Here is an 11,413-nt window from a genome sequence, read left to right as displayed (position 1 = left end):
ACGAGCTATCAAAACCTGTCCATCTCTTGAAAAAAATGGCTCATTGATTCCTGAGACTAGATTGTTACGTGATAAACGTCTTGTTTTAATGCGGCCAAGTCCAAATTTGACGTCGGCTATGTGCTAGCTTGTGATGATATAAATCGTTTCCGCGAATTTTCAGCAGATTAAAAGCCGTTGTGTTTTTTTCATGGCTACCATTATTCTAAAACAAAAAAAAACTAGAAAATATAGATTTCCCACGCAAAACAAACACGCTGATCTATTTAAAATTAAGACAGTATGGATACCCGGGGCGAAGTACAAGAACGTATAAAGGCATAAATAACCAATTTATAAGAACTTTAGTATTTATAGGTCGCGTGTGTTATATTTCAATCCACTCCGACGAATATTTCCTTCCTGCATGACTGTGACTTTCAGTTTCAGTGCATATGAGGGAGAATTTAAAAAGTTCTGTAACCGAAACTAAATTGTGCATGTTACCAATTCTACCCTGTCAGCTTTTCGAAATTAGCTTTACTTTATCAGTGTCGGCGTAGACAGCTGTATTAAAATTTATCTTACCCAAAAAAGTGCAAATAGATTAGGTGTTTTTGATCATATCCCCTCAAATATTGGGGTACTTTAATTCGTCTTGGTGCAACCTTTGATATATTCTGCTTTATTCAGTCCAAGCAAACAGTGTGTTGTATTAGGCAACTACGAAGGGCATTATATTTCTGTCTTGATGTCTGAATCTAACAGGCGTTTTGAAGCTGCACACAATTAAACGCTGGTCTTTGTTGAACCATAAAATGTATTTGCCTACACATGAGCCGGTATGGCGACAAAGTAAAAAAATCTTCGGCTCAATCATAGCGAAGGCAAAAGTTCACACGACATAAAACATCAAATATCTTTTGCCCACTGTGCTGATGGGCCACAGTGAGGGTCATCCAGAGGACAAAGTCACAGCCACGTGACCAGAAAATGAAAACATGAAAACAAAGTTAGACATTTCGGAACACATTCGCTCTTCATGTACCAATGCAAAGCATAAATAGCAACATTGTACCTTTGTTGTTTTCAAGCCTTCTGGCATCTTAATGTTGTGCATTTCCTTAAGACCATAGCTAGGTTTTCAGTTTTCGCAACGAAAAAATTATGATTTATTATCAACGTATCGTTCAAGGGCGGACTGACATTAGGTGTCTTGCATTTTGTGTAGTAACACATTAGCACTGTTAGGATCTCGAAGGCGCGTCCCATATTTCACACAGCAGCGGGGTCAATTGCTCCCGTTGTTCCCAAGTGGTAACCAACTGCATGTAGGTATGATAGAGTGTTCGCATGTCCGCAAGAAGACCAATAAGTTTGGCGAAAATGTGCGGCCGATAAGGCTTCCTTTGGCGGCAGTAGCGTTGCAGCGTAGCCGAATATCTGACACGATAATCTTCAATCTTCTCTTTGCTCTTTGCGTGATAATGATCTGCAAAATGACCGAAAATGATTTGGTGGCAATGCAACTGTGCTCATGGTGCGTCTATTTTCGTCAGAGCATCCCACGAGTCGACAGATAAGCATTTAATATTCCTCCGTTAGCAAACTCGCAAATGCAAGATGTAAGTCAACCACAAACTCTTTGTGGCAATAGCATAACGACATTCAGAACTTTGACTTTAACAAACTCTTTGGCAAAACGTAAGAAGTATCATCAGATACGAAATTTCTTGGCGTTGATAAATAGGTCAAAGTGCTATATAGTTTACCTGGATCGAATAAGTTGATAGCAATAAGCAAGCCAAATTCGATATCGTTCATTCCCAGTTTCTGAGTTCTCACGAAAAAATCTACCAATACCTTCATGTTGGCCGCGTTCAATCCTGAAACAAGGCAGTAAAATAACGTTTCAAAGCGTTTACGATGAACTACGTGGGGATTGCGTGCGAAGAGGCTTTATGGCGCTAGGATTTCGTCAACTCAATAAAAAACAATGGTACACAGCTGTGCATCTATTATATAAGTGTTTTTTTAGTTTTGAAGAAAGGTATTTTTCAATACACCGTATTTTGTTGTATCTTGAACACACTCGTAGAAACATATGTCTAACTGTTGTCACTGGTCAGTCAGATATAACAATATACGCAATCAACTAATTTTTTTCACACGCGGAAATATTTGCCTTCTTGATTTTAAGTATTTCGTTTCAGAACATATCCAAAATGTTGTTTCTAGGTTGTTCCTCGGGGCGTGGATACATGTATTTTTTACGACATTTCCATTCAAAACTCACCAATGTCATTGGCCACAGTATCCAAGTCTATGTCCGACTTTCGAAGGTGATATCCGCAGCAGTTACGAAGGACCATTGCTTCTACAAAACTTCCTTTCAGCAAAGAGATCTGATCTTCTGGATCGAGATGATTGAATCCTGTTCACAAAAGCAGAGTTAGTCGACTAGTTGACCAAGTGAAATCGGATGATTTAGAAATGGTTTAACCCGCGATAATTCAAATATGTGACAGTTAAATTTCAAGGAAAACGTGTTGAGTTTTATTTGAAAAATTATGATATCCAATATGTTATTGCAAACACACTAGAAAGTGGCAATTTTGAAACGTCATTGTGAACACGTTTATTTTTACAAGGACTTGCCATCCTACATCAAAAACAAGGAACACCCCCGAGCTATTTTTGGCAAACCCGAATTATTTCTCGTATTTTTGGCAGCAGCTTCAAACTACATACACAAAACGAATCCTTTTGCAATCTTAACAAAGTCCTATTGTCACACTATTACCATGCGAAGTGAGGGATCTATGTTTGGAATCGCAATATATACAAACGCTATAAACGGATGTAGAATTTCCCGCACAAATCTGTTATTCTTGAAAAATCTGTCACGAAATAGACATCATCGTGTCGATCGAAATTTCACGACCGGTGCCCGACACAATGATAAACGCTAAACAACGCCAGGCGGCGCGGTAAGAGGAGCTCGTTAAAGGTAATTTTCCGTCGTACATCTCACACATTTTATTCGCCGATATTTACCGAGCTTTTCACGTGTGAGCACGAATAGGGCATTTCGGTAAGCGGGAACACAAAACTATAAACATTTATTTCCAAAACGATTTTTCAATAAAAGTGTAAACAGCAAACAGAAGCGTTTGCGTGATAGCTGTTGGTTGGTGTTTACCACTAATTCCCCCGGCGAGCCTTTCGAAAACATTGCAGTAAAAATTGATGTCGCACAGGAGCGCCTGGTTTTACGACAGTTTAAGGTATGTTGGCTATCCTTAGTTTTACGGCGGTTACTGGAACGCACACTCTCCGTACGGCGATGTGTAATTTGCCCCGTTCCCTGCTATTGTCTAACTGTTTGTCTGACAATTTGTCCCGGGTGCGGATCCGAGCAAATACGCGTTCAGTGATATCCTTTCAATGGATTGTCAAGGAAACGGAATCGTTTACCTTGTGTTAGTCAAAATGGGCGCGGGACAATGAGCTCAGCGAACCTATAGATTGAATTACTGAAACTGCAGTTGCGAAATCTATGCCGTGCTGCAAAAACAACCGCTTGTCAAATGAACGTGTCGCTTTTCACAGGTTTCACCACCGCTTGTCAATCAACCAACAAATGCCGCCCCAAAAGGGCCGAGGACCACCGCACCCACTACATGATGTGAGAAGCTTAGACTGAAAATGCACGTTAAAAAACGTTTTTATTTACCTTTCGCTGGGTTCATAACTTATTCTCCAGTCACAAGCAATTGAAAAATATCAATATTTGTCACGACATGTCACGTGAATGCAACACGCCAAGCAAACAAGAAGTTGAATGTGTTTTTGTGAGTTAGTTTGACAAAATTTACTTGGTTTACGGTTAATTTGTTTACCTGGCAGTTTTTTTGAGAACTCGACCAGCACTTGGACGTGTATTGTTGATATCTCCACCATGTTTAGTTTGTTGTCGCTTGCAAGGTATTTACCCTATAGAAAAATATATAACCCGATATATTTGATGGCTGCCGACTTAGACTGTTACTGACAAATTACACTTTTAAGGTCGATCGTTTTAGATGACTGGCAAACAGTAGCACACAACCAGTTGCTGTTACCATGTGTGCTTACCCATCGTTCCACAATTTCAGGGTTCGTTCGGTAGCCTTCAAACGCTTTTCCAACGACTGTAATAAGTTGCTTATCTTGTTCTGTCAACCCAACGTCATCCTCCGTTACCTAATGCAAAAAATGTTACTTGTAAATTAATAAATTGTTTTCATATTTAACGTCGACAGATATACTGATAAACAAAAAAGAGTAAAACACGGTTCTGAACTATAACAAACAAATTAAATGTAATTAAAATATATTATGCAGCAACAGTAACATAATAACAAAATAAATATCTCCCTTTACGTGGTAAAAATGTAATTAGTTCCGGTGACAGCACATCGTAAGGTGCTGTGCCTTTTTTGTTTTGCAAAAACAAAATTGCAATCATTATCAGCGCCACAAACAATTCGCCCGAAAAATGTAAAGGAAGCAAACAGTCTTGACTAAGAGACTCCGACGTCCATGACTACCGACGACACGTCGACGTGAATCGCGGCTCATATACAAGGTTTGTATATTGAGTGCAAATAAGAAGGGGAGGCAGATTAATTTGATAAAAATTTGCCGCTTGTGGTTCGTGTGTTTGTACTGTAGCGGACTGATCATTGTACTGCTCTTATTTACTCTACAATCGTCGCTGGCGAAATCTTCCGCATTGACCCCACCTTTAAGTGATTCACAAACATTTACCCGAGTGGATATGATGGATGAGACGGACGATTCCGGTGTGGGAGGACGTGAAGAGGAGTTGGAGGTCTCGTCGACTCCTTGGGAGAGGGGAGTAGGACGAGCTTCGTCTTTCGCTGCTCTTCGGATGTTGCGACTTCTTCGCTTTGACTGGCACTGTATTTCAGTTAACAGGCCTGCGGAAGGAGAAATAGTTTACTAAATCGATCAGAGACAAGCGTACATTGAGACAATATGTTGCGGAAATGTGTGGAAACGAACTAACGAACGATTCGTAGAAAAACAAATACAGTCATAGAGACCGATTAATTAAATATCATACAGCAACGTTTTTGGAAAAATGCGCTGTTATAACGATTTGAGACTGTAAATCAAATTTATCTAAGGCAAGTGTGTAAGAACCTAAAAAAACACGATGGTGGCACCAAAAACAAAAAGGTCATGCAATTTGCACTTTCTGGTGCAGCAGGTTTCCAGTTTATTTGTTTAAGATTTGCATCGTCATTGGTTGTCAATGTTCACGTTCCAGTCGCCGAAATGGGTAATTTTGCACAATTATGTGTATGTACTGACATAGCCGATGCACATGGAGGCTCACCTGTTGCAGAGGTAACAACTAAACCCAGTATCAAGACAAAACAATTTATATTGACCAGAACAGTTTTGCTACTTCATGTATTTTTCAAAACGGAGCACAAAACACCGCAAAGTTAAGCCACAATGGTATATGATTACTGGGTTGCATCAAATCGCGTGTTACAAGCGTTAATTACGATAATTTGCTTTCAAAACCTTACGTTATCCATAATGTCAAGCGAAGTTGAAACGCACCAAGGCGAAACATGCGCTTGGTTAGGAAACCTTCACGTTTCACACTTGTTTTTTATTTTCTGTGACGTCACAAGTCTGTTGGCCAACAAGCGAATGTCGTGCCTCGATTCAATGGAGCGTGTAGTGAAAAGCTATCCCAAGACTGAGCGTTGGTCTTAATAATCCTCAACGATTTCCACGCGCGAAAGCAAACAGGTAAAACGACATGTTTGCCCCGAAGCAAATGCCTGTCTCTGCGTCAGGGTGCGTGTGTTCGTGCAGTAGTTCTGTCACTTGTTAACATACCTAGATTTTGCGAATGCTCAATTGACCCTGTTGTTTGCCAGAACGTATCATCCCCACTGGATTGATTTTACCAGTAAGTAGAGAACGTGATAGCAAAACCACAGTAACATTCCTTACATTAACACAACGTTTTGACATGTTAGGCGACTCGGTTAAGTAAACCAGTTAAAATTTCAATGGCTGTCACGGGCAGCTTTAGACAAGATTCCTCAAAAGGGTCAACAAGAGTGTGTTGTTTTAGACAACTTGACGAGGTGCGAACGAATAGTTTAACTATTGCAAACGACTTAAACCATGTGGCCATTATTCAAAGTGATATGGAACTTTACTAAAGGCACTACATAGCAACCACTTAATATTAAATAATATAAAAACGGAAATAATGTTTAATAACTGGCTACCGACAAAACTGGCATAAAGTACTCTGAGCTTTAAAATAAATAAAGAAAAAACGCCGTAATGTATTTAATTGTTTACTCACACTCTTCTAACATTCCAACTTCTCGACATTTCTTGAGTCTGCACTCGGGGCATTTTCTTCTCGTGTAAGTGTCCATTTCGCAGGTTCCGCCATTTTTGCATCTATCAAAAAGTCAAATGTCAAAGTAGAATCCAATATGAAAAAGCGAACATTACATAAACATACTTGTTTTACTATACTGCAAATGGCAAATACAAATAAATAATTAGATCAATTAAAATGTAAGAATAACATGGTTAACTATGCCCTACATTATAAATGCATTTTAGCAATTAATCCTGAACAGCTGCTTATTAATTTAAAAAACAAAAAAATCGCATCTGAACCGTGACAAGGCTCGCTTACTTTGAGGGCACTTCTTTCTTGTTGATTGAACGACGGAAAAATCCCTTGCACCCTTCACAGGTTAACGCATTATAATGATAACCTGAAGCACGATCGCCGCACACCTGACAGACATCATCTGCACTTCGTTTCCTTACCTTTTAAACAAAATAATAAATTCGATTGTTTTTGGTTTCATTCGTCAATACGTCAGCGATTTACATACCAAGTAAAAATTGAATTTATTAGTCGCTTACAAACCTATGCTATGGTATTAGTTTTGCGATAATCTGAAGCAGGTTACCAAGTTATAAACCCATAAATGCTCTATCTGAAAATATTTCAAAAGCAAGGTAAAAAAAACTTATTTTGTGAATGAACTTCACATTTGCCAATGGACTATTTGCATATATGACGATCAATGTGAAAATAACAAACCGTTGTATCTTTCTTTATGAGGGAAATCGTCTGGTTCTTTTCGTGCGATGTTCTTTTATTTCTATTAACACTGCCCTCCGTTGTCCGTGAATCCCTATCTCCATTTAACTGTGGTAAGTCGCTGTTTGTTTCAATATATCCGGTTTGTGGAACTGTGAGTCCAGTACTTAGTTGGTAATCGCCTGATCTTGAATAACGAGAGCACGTAGATACAACAGGCCTATACGGCAACGTGTCAGAATGTGACAAAGTTGTGATTGAATTTGATACTCCCAAAGGGCGGCTGAAGCCTTCTAAATGCATCTGCTGGCGACTGTCTTCCCCTGCTGCATTAGCATAAGACTGTTGCCCAACTGGCGAACTGAGTCTGCTGTAAGGGCTGGCTGGTCCACTGTAGCACTGAAAACTTTGCGGGCTTCCACCAATAGAGGGTGGCGAGGCCCTTGCACCAATAGGACTACTTCCATGATAAAGTGGCGGTGAAAATCCTTGTCGCAACATCAACGAATGACCCGAGTCGTTGCCTGGCCAATGCTGAGCATAGCAAAAGTCGCAGTTGTGGCTTGCGTGCAGATGCGGACACGACTGAGGCAGAGCTGACATCGTATGCATGATGGTGGATCTTATAAAGCAATCTGGACAAGAAACCTGACCTTCCTGGTTTGGGTTGGCGAAAGCGTCGTTGAATGAAGATCCGTTGCCGTGATTCGGGCAGCTGGGGTGCGATGGAAACCAACTGTCCCTGTTCAGGTACTGTGGATGACCCGACTGAGCGACGACTTCAGGCGAAGTTGTATGAATGGTGTTCGGCGCGGTTTGCATTCTGTCAACATAACTCGGTCTCCGATCCACTAGGTTCATCCTGAAAAAAAAGCGCTTACGTCTCGTCACGGTGTAAAAGGTCGCTTAAAATATCGCGCGACGCCTCCCGCGTAAACGTCACGGTCCAAGAAATAATGTTCAAGTACACGCACTTAGCATTGACGTCATGTGTCAAGACTGTGAAATTTTCGGATGTAAACAAAATTGTTATGTGTTGGAGTTTTTTACAAACGTAGCTTGTTAGTTTGAAAAGTTTAGGTTGAAATAACCAATCCAGCGAAATGAAAAAGAGAAATGACGGAGCAAAACTACTTTTGTGCACCAAATTCTTTTGTTCAGGCACTTCTCACAGCCAAGCGATGGCTGCAGTCTTAACAACACAATAACCACTGAGGACTCAACTTTGTAAAACATTTTACACTTCGTAGGTACTAAGCACAATTATAAAAACCGAAACGAAAGCTCTTTTCGTGCTGACACGCACTAAATACGCTGTATAATCCAAACCCATAATCCAGCGTTTTTAGTATCTGTGCTACAATCTGCTGTAAACGTCGTCTCACCTTTGTCAAGTCATCTACGACGTTCTCATTATAATCCGCTGCGAAGTATAACCAACCGGGTTTCCTATCATAACTAAATTTCAATTAATAACCATTTCGCATATCCTACAGATCGACTATCACATGATAAGGCAGGATCTAATGTACAGATAAACATGTTCACAAACACACCTATTACTACTGTAACCTTCGAGGTAAGGCAGACTGGTCTCTGTGGGTAATCGCGATGCGTTAAACATTAACTCAGTAGAGACTGTGGCAAGAGAAATAAAACGTATGTTTGTTGACACTAACTGAAATGTTGAACAGCTTGGAAAAGCATTACAAAACAAACTTGGCAGTATGTAAATTTTTAAAATTGAATCATTATTTTAGCTATCGTACAAAGTAGCTGTTAATATACTCAAAGAAAAGAACGCACCGAAAGTAGTAACATTACTTAAGAAAGTACAACATTTATTCTAGGCAAATAAAAAGTCTTGAAGAAATCTTGGATTTATTTTGTGTTCTGACGCTTTTCAGTACAAGTGGTATGAAAAATGGTGGGATTCCAACGCTTATCTGTGGTTCCGCTTCGCGCGGTTGACTGGGAGGGCGTGACGTGACTCAGACAATGACGTAGAATGTAAGTCGAGCATCGGAGAGAAAACATATTAATACAGGAGAAATGCGCAGTTTTGGGAGGTTTGCGAACAGCGGTAGCAGTTTCTTGTTTTGGGTACAAAGCTAATCGAAATATTTTGGTGAATGTCCAAAGGTTTTTGCAGTTGAATATTTTCTTGGTATTTTCCGGTTGCCGCCTTACCTAATTCCTAACGTCGGGCTTGAAAAAAAACGAATGGTGGAGCATTAAAAGTTGTTCGACAAAAATACACACTATTTCTCCTAATTTTGTCCGTTTCGCGTCAAAGCCCAGGCCTTATGAACGCCTGGGGCGGATTAACTCCGGTGACAAGGAATAAGTATCTGATTGATTGTATTTGAAGACCACACGTACACGAATAACTACATCACTTGTTTGATTTGGCCAGTGAGTTTCGATAAGGGCGTCCATCCATTACCGGCCCAACGGCTACTATGAAATTGCTTCGATGAGACAGGGATAACAGTGGTGTGGTGTTACTTTGGTAGCCAGGGACCTTTGCCCCACCTTCGGATGGCGCTGACAGCGGGGTGACCTTCCCTACACAGTTCTGACTTGTCAGACACGCACAGATTTTTTTGAGAAATCGGAAGTCTGGTCGCTTGTAGGGTCTTTCTCCTTACTCTATAAGCAACACGACATGTTTACCTGCCATGTGGATGTCTTGTTTTCTTGTTCGACATCTCGCGTACGCATATAAGACGCCTACGTATTTGCTTGCACACATCGCGCGGCCCTCTGCTCATCGCGTTACAGTCGCGACAGATCTTTCCGCGAGGTTTTCCTTTTAAATGTGGCAAGCGAAGTACACATGTCGCACCCATTTCTGTAAACTTTGAAGTTCAGCGTGACCTAATACACCGATTTCAACATGACATGACTTGTTAATTCAAAAAAATATCTGGTCAATGCCTCTATCTGCAGATATTGGTGGGTATGCTGCAATGCACCAAGGTTCCCTTTTATAGTTAAAGTTTTTTTTTATTTATTTATTTATTTATTTTCAAATTTCAATTTCCATCACAAAAAACTACCGAGACCTGTACAAAGAAGTCGACCTCGATTGTAAACTTGACCTGCAAAATTCATGTTTAAGATATCTACCATTCATGCATTTAGACATTTTACAACGCAATCCGCATAAAGAAAAGTCTTAAAAATATTACAATGTAGTGCAATAGACCATGTACAAGATACATTTTTACCGCAAGAGTCGCGCCATTCCAAGGTCACTAAAAATAATCCAAGCGTGACATCGTGGCAAAACAAACAAAATTATTTCGAAATCAAGTAAATTGCGGTGCCATTTTAAAGCGAAATATTCCTACCTGCACATGTTGTAGTCCACATTCGGACCAACCGTCACATTCTGAAGGTATCCGGTGCTTGGCCAGTTCTGTGCACAACTTGAGAAACTTCGTGGGTGGTTCAAAGACTCACAGTACTGCATTGTTTTACCTGATGCCTGGTCAGTTACCTAAAGATACACTTGTACGTGTCGCAACCAATGTCACTTGCGTGCTTGCCCCACTTTTGGTATATTTCCTCTGTTGAAATAACGCACCAATCAGTTTACTTTATATCGCCCAGTGATGAAGCCCGTCGCCTTGGCCTTTTTCGTGTCTTTTCATTTAAGCCTGGCTTATGGCACCTGAAGAAAACCCGTTTCTCTAATAATAGGGAATGCAAATCGAAAGCACGTGACTATAATTGGCATCTATTTTGCACCCGGCCCAAGTTTCAATTATTTGGTCCCAAGTCGTTAATATCGAAACACCCTCGTGTTCACTTCCTGTTTGAACCTACATAACTAAATCCAAAATACAACGTTGGGCAAAAGGGCGATAACCTTGATGGACAAGTTGCTTCCACACTTTATCAATCAGGCTTTAAAGAAGCGTTTTCCACGAAATGTATGTCGATCGTTGCAAATCTTACTATATGTGCTTTTATAACAATTGTGGTGTTAGGTTTGTTTCAGATGGAGCGATGGTTTAAAACATTATGATTGCAAGTAACACACATTTGATCCACACGACCAACCTGAATAAAAATCAATTTGAAAAACGTGAAAATCAATTGGGCTTTAGTGTAAAAAGGCATATAATTTTTTTTTCTTTCCTTACGCTCACGGTCAACAACACTGTGAAAAATGCTTTCTCCAGCAGCATGTTTGATGCGGTCCGTTGAAGTCATACACTGACTTACGATCAAACTATCCCACTTGCACATATTTTG

The 11,413-nt window shown here is 40.2% G+C and overlaps 1 protein-coding gene across 1 annotated transcript; it reads right to left on the bottom strand.

Annotated features, from left to right (window-relative positions):
* Positions 1 to 779: 779 nt before the first annotated feature.
* Positions 780 to 10,640, bottom strand: LOC145911158 (oxysterols receptor LXR-beta-like). The gene is made up of 10 exons (XM_082998409.1): positions 10,504 to 10,640; positions 7,148 to 8,009; positions 6,731 to 6,867; positions 6,386 to 6,486; positions 4,792 to 4,964; positions 4,117 to 4,224; positions 3,882 to 3,975; positions 2,276 to 2,413; positions 1,752 to 1,865; positions 780 to 1,471 (listed from the first exon to the last, which is right to left on the bottom strand). Exons 1-10 carry the CDS (start codon positions 10,623 to 10,625, stop codon positions 1,227 to 1,229), a joined length of 2,094 nt encoding a protein of 697 aa, XP_082854535.1. The 5' UTR covers positions 10,626 to 10,640; the 3' UTR covers positions 780 to 1,226.
* Between the last annotated feature and the right edge of the window lie 773 nt (positions 10,641 to 11,413).

This window comes from Ascidia mentula, chromosome 8 (assembly GCF_947561715.1).
Source record: "Ascidia mentula chromosome 8, kaAscMent1.1, whole genome shotgun sequence".
Classification (NCBI taxonomy): Eukaryota; Metazoa; Chordata; class Ascidiacea; order Phlebobranchia; family Ascidiidae; genus Ascidia; species Ascidia mentula.
This window is presented reverse-complemented; position numbering and strand designations above follow the sequence as displayed.

Bases quoted from the DNA above. Each gene is read 5' to 3' on its own strand.
- LOC145911158 (XM_082998409.1), bottom strand. From the start codon at position 10,625: ATGCAGTACTGTGAGTCTTTGAACCACCCACGAAGTTTCTCAAGTTGT. The intron at 4,965-6,385 runs GTGAGTAAACAA...CTCCTTCCGCAG, and splicing joins AGTTGGAATGTTAGAAGAGT to GCCTGTTAACTGAAATACAG. The intron at 2,414-3,881 runs GTAAACAAATTA...TTTTGTGAACAG, and splicing joins GTTCTCAAAAAAACTGCCAG to GATTCAATCATCTCGATCCA.